This window comes from Panulirus ornatus, chromosome 16, assembly GCF_036320965.1.
Source record: "Panulirus ornatus isolate Po-2019 chromosome 16, ASM3632096v1, whole genome shotgun sequence".
Classification (NCBI taxonomy): Eukaryota; Metazoa; Arthropoda; class Malacostraca; order Decapoda; family Palinuridae; genus Panulirus; species Panulirus ornatus.
This window is the reverse complement of record NC_092239.1, coordinates 12,502,528-12,512,007: the sequence shown is the minus strand read 5'-3', so window position 1 is coordinate 12,512,007 and position 9,480 is coordinate 12,502,528. Positions and strand designations below refer to the sequence as shown.

The following is a 9,480-nucleotide window of genomic DNA, read 5'->3' as shown; positions in this document are numbered from 1 at the left end:
CTGTTGTGGATCAGTTTTTATAGAGTTGGGTACTGAAAAATAGAGTGATATAGGGCGTTAGAAGGAGGTGTAGTTGAGTGATTTGGAAGGGTTTAGGACTGATATTATGTTGGTAAGTTTCCAGGTGTTAGAGATTTTGTTGTGTATCCTTCTCATCCAACATGGAAAAAAAAACCAGAAACTAGCTCAAAAGAAAGTTGCTCGGATGAATAATATACTCGAATTCAGTTTCATCACTTTATTTACCACCCTGCATGCTAAGGCATGGCCAATGTCATTACAGTCACTCGACCAACTCTAGTGCACAGATGTCGATGATTCTGGCTACATCACAGAGGCTCATGGGCTTGCAGAGCTCAGCTACAATAGAAAGAGACGTCCTCGTATATATTGCCCGTGTCAGTAGGGTAGTTGGACAGTTCACGAAATCTGAGACCTTAGGGTCTGAAGTTGACGACAAAGGGACAATCCACCACTCACTGCTTTAGTGGGAGTGTCCAGTGGTACAGTACCTGTTACAATAACTAGGGTAGTAGTTAAGTGTATGTAAGAACTTAGAGTTGTTTGTTATGCTTAAAGACAGATAAGTTTTATAGGCCTGTTTGGTCATCTTGTCAATATGGTCATGAAGAATGAGCCCGGCGAGAGAAATGTACGTCAAGTCCTCTAACAACGGAGTTATGTAGTAGATCTTATGTGTGTGTGTGTGTGTGTGTGTGTGTGTGTGTGTGTGTGTGTGTGTGTGTGTGTACTTGACAATAGTATTACATACTGGACTGGTGTAATTAGGGCAATGCCTCGGAATCATATAAGTTGAGACAACGATACGAGTTCTTAGTAAGGTATTCAATTGTTTTTTTGGATCCCTTTCAGCTAATTTTGGGTTGTGTTCGCCCAGTTGTAGAGATGTACACTGGTGGAAATGGGTAAAACCACCTCCTCTGTCCTGTAGGACACAAGATCAGCCAGCCCTTCAACTCCTGTGTAAGGAGCCGTTAGCTAATGCTAGTTTACATGTTATGGGAGAATGTCATCTAATACTGTCAACGTTATCTAATCCTATAGCTCTTAAGTTGTTGAGAACTGAACTGATCCTTTTTTTTAGACAATTGAACTTGGTGTGTGTCAACCGTATCGGTTCGCTGGGATTTGATCTTGATGTTATGGGAGAGTTAACATCCACAGGATAGAGGTATATAGGTTTGAACCACATGTTCAGCAAAGGTTATGTCTGTCACTTGTTTTAAATGTGGAAAAGCAATGGTTTGTAATGTACAAACGAGACCCATTTAAGGAAACGCAAAGTCTATACGTTGATAATAGTTTCATGTGTCTGTTTGTCTTCCAGTCTGTAGGTCTGTGGAAATATCTAACCTTTGACTTCACCATAGGGTTAGGTCAGAGGTAAGTGGTATCGAAAGGTGTATTGATTTTTGAGGTGGAGGGATGATGGACATAACAGTGAAGAGGAGGGTGTAACTGGGTTGTCGTGGTGATGTCAGTTGCAGTGAAGACGAGGGTGTAGTGAAAAAGCGTACTGGCGAAGACTAGATGATCCAATCTAGGTTCACAAGCCCTGGTGGCTTAGTGAAGAAAAAAGTACGTGAAGATGGAGGTGTAGGGTGAACAAAAGGATAACAAATCTAGTTGGAAAGGAATAAGGGTACTGTAAACATGAGAGTGTGGCGAAGACCGCCGGCAGTGATCCTAGCTCAGTAAAGATATGGGTACTGTGAAGATGAGGGCCTAGTGTAGAAAAGTATATTGACTTTAGCTTAATGAAGATAAGGGTATTGTGAAGATGATGGGATAGTGAAAGAGAGCATGATGAACATTAGAATGATCCGGGCTCAGTAAATTCAAGACTGGCGGAAACTGATAATGGTTTGGCCGACTTTGAACCTCGCTTAGTGAAGATGAGGATGCTGTGAAGATAAGGGAGCAGTGAGAATGAGGGTGCAGTGAAAATGAGAGTAATGAAAATTAGTTTATAGTAAGGGCCCAGTGATGATGAGGGTGTGATGAAGACGAGGGTGTGGTGCAGATAAAGGTGTAGTGGAGACAAGGGTGTAACGAAGTCAGTGAAGAAAATAGCATAATGTACTTTAGTGATGACAAGGGGTGGGGTGGTGTAGACCAGATGCCCCTTTTTCACACAACCCCCATGATAATAATCCAAGCTAGGTGCAAGTGGCTAGGTTCAGCAGTCTACCTGCTTTGTTTTCATGTAGTAAAGAGAGTAATGTCGTAGTAAAGACTTCCATGTTATGACTGATTAAGACCAGATAGCTACGAAGCAAATGTTACGAAATGCTTAGGTTTAGAGTCGTTAATTTTCAACGTCGTCCACATCTCAGGAAAATGAGAATCAAGACTTAACGGAATAGTAGCGAGAAGCACTTTAATGGTCTAGACTCAGGTGAACACAATATAAAGCATAATGTAATCAATACGTTTGAATATTCCTCTGAAGTTTAGACATTTTCTTAATCCATGAGGAATTTTCCTTTCACTTTTACGTAAATTTCTATTGTATATTCTGTACACACACGGTGTCATGTGATTTATTTACATGTTACCTGAACATATGACCACTATGTAGGTTAATCTATCGCAATGATAGATCTGTATTAATTCAAACCTCTTCCTGAAATCTGATAGTTTACGCATACCGTTCGTGCAGACGAAACCCTACCGAATATGGTATCTTGGTTTACATGAAGAATATACGTACATTACCTTTAATCTTTGGATCATATATATTCAATAATGACATATTGTTCTGTCTATCGTAGTGTTATCGTAAGTTTGATTAGTAGTGGCATAAGGAATACCAAAGAATTCAAACAGCAATAGACCATTGGATCCCTTCGAGGCTACGTGTGTGTGTGATGACAGAGGTTATCAGAGACCTTCTTGAACAGGTTAGAGAATTAAGATAGGGAGACACGCAGAGAATTTGTAGATGATTTCAGCATGACTAAGGAGGAGCAGGTAATAAGCAACTGTTTGTATATCCTACACTACACCGGCACATATGTTAACGAAATGACGTCATGTCTTGGCAATGCTCTTGAAATATGTCACTTTTAATGAAGTTTCTTAAGTCATGGCACATCTATTGAGACCAGGGCTTTGGAAGAGTGTCGGCAGATATGTAAAACGTAAAGGTAAAACATAAAGCAAGTACAGGAAAAATATCTACTAAAGTAATCATCTCTCTTAATCACGTAATCACCCATAGGCACATGGGTAATTTCACTGGTCTTCATGGCACTTTAAGGTTAGTTTGGTAACACTTTTTCACTCTAGGTTAGTCTATTACGTATAGGTAATCAACATGCCCATCTGGGAGATCATTTCGTTTCGTTCTTATTAACAAGGTCATGCCCACAGTTAAATGCCACAAGGTTGTACGTCGTACCTCACAGGAAATTTTGTATTTCTATTTTCTACAAGTCTCTCCTTGAGCAATTGTAGTATATACTGTTCTCAAGACTATGAGAAACAGTCATCGTTCCCCCCTCCCCCCCCTCTCTCTCTCTCTCTCTCTCTCTCAAGCACTTTAATCCCTCGACTTATGTACACAGGCATAGCAGCCTTTCCGTAATGAGTGAAGGATAAGTGGCTGCAGTCACAAACCGGATCCCAGCAGCTGTTCACAACACCCTTACTTAGTCACCCTCTACAGACAAACAGGTTTCACAATATCTTTTTTCTTCTGACTTGGAAAAGTTTTTCGTTTTCACGTTATCATGTTTTTTTTCACATTATCATGTATGTGTGTGTGTGCGTGTGTGTGTGCGTGTGTGTGTTGTAGAGGGTGGGAGGAGGAGGGAGTAGGAGGGAGGGAGGAGAGGGAGGGGTGATAACATGAACCTCCTCATGAAATTTTGAGCGCCTTGGCTTGGGCGGGGCTGACCAGCAACACCCTCAGAGTCCAGAGTACCATCGAGACGAAGAAGCAGGCCAGGAGGAACACGTCCAGGGTGTGGAGGCCGGTGATGGCGGAGGCGCGAGCATAGGCGATATAGACGGCGCAGCGGGTCACTTCCACCACCCCGCACCACATCCACCGGTCGTACATGGCTGTGATGTTGGAGATGGAGACCAGGATGAAGAGGACCATGATGAAGGCTGTCAGCAACGAGTACGACTGTAAGAGAAGGAGGTGATCGTATGACATCGTCCACGACGTCTGACGTCATCATATACCTTATTGCAGGTCATGACAGCTTTTAGTGTGTGATTTAACCCATCTAGTGATCCGACCATTTAGTATATAACCCTTTAAAAAACCTCTAGGATTGTGATAGAATCCTTTCTCCCAGTGACTGAACTCTCCCTTAAGGATCGCGATAAGGAATCCATCGGCTCAGGGATTGTACTTCCGCAATGATCGCTTGGGCCATGAGAACGAAGAAGTTATTCCTAAATACTTGATTCCTCATTGCCACATTATAGCTGAAGCTTCCTGGACTCCTGAGTTCAGTAACAACCCTGAAGAAATGATGACTTCATCATGGAACCCTGCGTCTTTAATCTTCAAGTACAGTGGCTTAACCTTGGACACAATGACAACCATTATGAACAATGATATAACTTTTCCTACAATAATAGCCCTTGATAATAGAGTATAAACCCTTGAATTTATATACGTTTTCTTTGTCTTCTGCGGAAGCCGCGCTGACACACAGGAAGAAAACGTTGAGACTAAGGATGTTTAAGGATGTGGGAGTTGAGGAGAGATTCAGTCACTTGGAGGATTATAAACGTCAATAGGACTAAAGCCGAAAGGATTCACTGGTCATCCTTCCTTGGTATAGCTTACGCTAGTGTATGTTTCTAAGACGGAGGGAACGTTTTATCTTTTTCGGCAGAAGCGAAACAGAGAAGCAAGCACGGAGGCAAGTTCAGAGGGACCTTCTTTCAGAGCACATGGAGGAATGGCATGTGGTCCATACGTTTTAAATGTCTCCAATGCTTGGTAAACTGAGCAAAAGAAAAGAGATTACAGGGAGGGACACTGTGTTAATCAGAAGTCAGAGGAAATGGTAGTCAAGAAGGCGGAGTTGAGGAGAAGAGAGAACCAAACAGAATTGCGTTTTCATCACGAGAGACAATTTTTGGGATGAGCGAACTGGAAAGGGAAAGGAAACGTAGATTCGACTGAAGCTGTTTGAAATATATTACTTGGGGTGGGGGGGGGGGGGGCAAAGACCAGAAAGACCTATCGGTGACAGGAGAGGTCAGAGGTTGACGCACTTGTTTCGAAGAGAGAAAAGTCTCGCCTCGCTGGTAACGTACCATCAATGATTTCGGACGGAAACAAAAGCTAGAGAAGAGCCGGAAAAAGACACCCAGGGCGATTTGCATATGGCTTAGGGAATGAAATTTTCTTTGGAGTGAGTGACTGAATTGTGTCTCCGCTGGCACCGTCATTGGGCATCATGATCCCTACTAAGGGAGATACACACATCACTGTACCAGCGATGAGTCACTGATTTCTTAAAAGCAAATCTAAGAAGAAAATAAGAAAGAAGAAGCACTGTATGTTTGCCTCTTACGGGAGGGAGGAGATATGATACAACTTTCCCATACCTTTAAGTGTAACGTGAGCATCTGCTGGAGGAAGAGCAGGATAAGGTAGTGGACGGAGGTGTAGGTCTTCTGCCAGAGCGGGAGCTGAGGGTTGTACTTAGCCCGCGGCGCCTTGACGTCCGGGAAGGCGTCAATGTCTCCCAAGCGAGGCGAACCTGGAGACCAACCTGGTCCGTACAGGAGGGCCCGCAGGCTGTTCCCCCAGCTGTCCTGGTTCCTCGCCTTCTTCAGGATGTCTCGGATGTAGAAGAACTGCAAAGGACGTCAAGGGAGAAACAATCACAACGATTCGAAAGATTCGAATGTAATGTAAAGCTCAAAGCCACGTTTACAAGAGGGTGGCATGCCACTGTGATAGTACCTGATGATAACTTTGCGAAAAATTGTTCAGTGGAACAGACGGGTAAGTCTCGTGCTTTTGTTTCTGCGTTTCTGTATAACTGAGAACAATAACAACATAATAAATCCGACAATCTCAGCAACTTCCCACAATAACACCATATACGATAATTCAGCCATGCAAGTACGATATCCTCAGCCAGGTTCCCGAAGGGAGAATAAGAACAGCACCTGGAGATAGAAGACGTTAGTAGCCTGCGGCTGATCGACGAGGCCGTACACGATATCCTCGTCGTCCCTCTCGGCAGCGAAAGTTCCGAAGAGTTTGTCCCAGAGGATGAGGAACCCACCGTAGTTCTTATCCAGGCAATACTTGTTGGCTCCTGCGGACGGTAGGTAACATGAGCCAGGTTCACGAAAGGCTCATATCTCTAGCACAGATATCATTATCATCAATGTTATCAATTATGTCCTCTGTCCTCGATTTTATATATATATATACCTCATTCACTCAAAGTACCAAGCCTAATGCTGGAACTGATCTGAAAAATAGATTTATAATTAAACGAGCTACGCTGACTGATAACAAAATTCCTAATCTGACAAGACTCCAGACCTTAGCCAACAGAAAGGAAAAGTACATCTGACGTTCTGATGTGCATCCACGCCAAGCATTTCTGTGGCTTTGTATCATCAGCGCTGTCGAGAATGACTGAAGAAAGATCTGCTCATTGTGGAGGACAACAAGAGTATATATTCTCATTGTAAAACGTTACCATGGTGGACGCGGTGGTGCGACGGGGTGTTGAGGACCCAGTCGAGCGGTCCACACTTGCCGATGACATCGGTGTGGATGAGGAACTGGACGAGGAGGTTCAGGTGGAAATGGACGCATATGGCGGGCAGTGGGACCCCCAGAAGAGCCATGGGTTGGTAGAAGAAGATGCCAAACAGCCGCTGGAACATGGACTGCCGGAGGGCGACGGTGACATTGTAATCCTCGTGTGAGTGGTGGACCTGGTGCCACGCCCAAAGGATGCTTATTTCTGGTGGGGACATACGAGGCCATCAGGTTACACAAGGTCTGATAGGTGCCTTATGGTATACTAAAACACACACACACACACACACACACACACACACACACACACACACACATACACACTCAGGCAGTATATGGCAGGCAACCGGCGATCAAGGAAGTCCTAGCGCCTGAGCATCGGGAGGGTTAGTGACGGAGATGCACTCAGCCAGCACTACAGTGGCTGTCATGTTTTTCTCCCTGACCTGATTTGCTCTCCTTCCTTTCTATCTTGCATTCACGTAGGCTTCTGGCATACAGCCCACAAACACACATACACGGTCTACCTCACATACAAGACTTGACAACCTGCAACTCACACGCCTCTTTTCTCAAGTCTAGAATTTCCCAGTGGTGAGCGACAGTTAAAAGAAAGTCCATCGACTCAATAATAACTCTCACATACGACAGGTCACTCGTGCCTTTCACCGTTTCCTGGAAATGAGACACTCGTGTTTCACCTGAGTTTTAGTTTGCTAGGTCCCCGTGTGGAATCATCCCTCCCTCTCCCTCATGGATAGCTGCTCCACTTCTCGTGGAGTGTCACCTATTCATACCTGTAGATCTTAATGTGGTTAGTGGGAGCCATAAACGCATGATCTGTGCTCTGACCTCGCCCGCGGATATCGATACCAGACGTCAAAGCGAGGGTAAGACGGGTAGAGACACCCATTTTGGTATTTGTACTACGGCATCGTTACTTACTCGTGGAGGGTAACAGAATAACGTATGGCGGGGCGAAATTTTGTCGACAGCCAGTCCCTTAGTGTTGCTGTTACACTGTCAGGAAGGGACGTTATGCGTTGGCGGTCAGGGTGTTTCCCTGGATGGTGTTGCTCGTTAACAGTCGTCGGAGAGATACTTTCTGTTTGCTGCCAGCCCGTCCCACCTTCCTGTTGCTGGTACTCTGTAAGGAAGGGGTGTGCGTTCGCTCAGCCCCTGTTCCAGGGTTAGTGTTGCCGGCACAAAGCGGTGGAAGCATGCGCTGGCCTACAGCAATGGCAGTTTTGTTGCATGAACTTTGTGTTTATGTTTTATTTTCGTGCTACAGAGTTTCTAATGACCATCGTAGGACTCGAGACAACTTTCTTAGACACATGTACTTTATATATTAATAGAGTTGCTTTAGTGGCTCTGATATGATTGACAGCTGCTAAGTATTTATCAACTGTTTTCTTCGTCCTCGCCTAGCAAAGGACAAAGAGGCTGTTGTGTATTAATCAAGGCAACAGTAGGGTGTGGTAAGGCTACGTCGTGATCACCCCCTACCCATGGAGCCCTCCCAGTGGAGCCGTCTTAGCGTGGCAGAACGGTTTGCATGCTTCGAGGACTTAGGCCAGCGGGGTCATCCAAGCTCCTTTGTCCGGGAAAAGCGGGAGTCGGCCGTCAAAGGCTGTGGCTGGCGATGAAAGAGATCCTTTTGCCTCTATTGGTCATTGTGTCCCTACCTTGAGAGTAACAGCTCTCCTCCAATAGACTACAAACCCTCCCCTTTGCACTTTGCCAATTTGAGCCAATTCGGCCCAGAAAGTATGTCCTCTCTTGGAAGGGTGTGAAATCTTAAGGCCCTTTGGCCACACCTACAACTTACTAACTGGATCACCGACCAAGGATAGTTGCCAACTGCGTCGCCACTTGATTTTAAGGCAGAGGGATTGGTCTAATAAGGTCATACACTGTTTCACCCATACATCTTCCCCAACAAGAGATGGACATTGTAAGTTTGGAAAGCGTGACTGAATTGCTAAATCTCTCCCTTTTCTCTTCTTGGGGAGACGGGATGTCCAACACCAGGAGAGTGTTAGATCAACCAATTTCCCCCTTCACACTAGGATTTACTCCTATAATGACTTGTCGCATTGTTCTGCAGATACTGAACTGGATTCTACATGGGACTTCAAAAAGAATTACACGGAGGCAATCTTTTCCTTATTCTTATCAAGCGAGACTGCACCCGGACAAGTGGGATACAACGAAGGCAACAGGACGCTGCTGATTGGAGTCTATTTGAGCGTCTTGCAGTGACGCAGGACTCTGTCGAGGACGTCCAGTCTGTGACAAAGAAAAAATAAACAACTCTCAAAGGCATGACAGCCATAATGCGGCAGAATCGACGATCCCAGGAGGCAGAGGGAGATATTGTCGACCTCCTGTACTCCAATGGTACATATGAGGACATCAAAAAAACAGGAAAAGTTGCACTATTGCATGTGAGACGACTGCCAAGCGATGTAACCTTGATTTAGTGCATGGGGATCCGCGCCTAGTCTCCGAGGTAGCCAGATGTAGCTTATGTTTGCATTACGTGTCTTCAAAAAATTCAGAAGCAACGTTATTTTTCCGTATGGGACACGGTTTACAAGTTCGCAAGGCTGCGGGTGAATCAAACGAACACCACCTTCGTTTAACAGCTGAGGATCTGTAGAATCCTCCGAAACCTTCACTTTACGAGTAGGAAA

At 44.8% G+C, this 9,480-nt stretch overlaps 1 protein-coding gene across 2 annotated transcripts in view; it reads right to left on the bottom strand.

The window, feature by feature from the left end:
* Window positions 1-223: 223 nt before the first annotated feature.
* Window positions 224-9,480, bottom strand: part of LOC139754146 (alkylglycerol monooxygenase-like) — a 33,406-nt gene continuing 24,149 nt past the window's right edge. For both annotated transcript variants that reach the window (XM_071671284.1, XM_071671285.1), the window contains exons 5-8: window positions 6,717-6,986; window positions 6,172-6,323; window positions 5,602-5,853; window positions 224-4,156 (exon numbers count right to left, since the gene is read on the bottom strand). In XM_071671284.1, coding sequence (XP_071527385.1) covers window positions 3,884-4,156; window positions 5,602-5,853; window positions 6,172-6,323; window positions 6,717-6,986 — 947 coding nt within the window. In that variant the 3' untranslated portion in view covers window positions 224-3,883. The remainder of the gene's footprint in view (window positions 4,157-5,601; window positions 5,854-6,171; window positions 6,324-6,716; window positions 6,987-9,480) is intronic.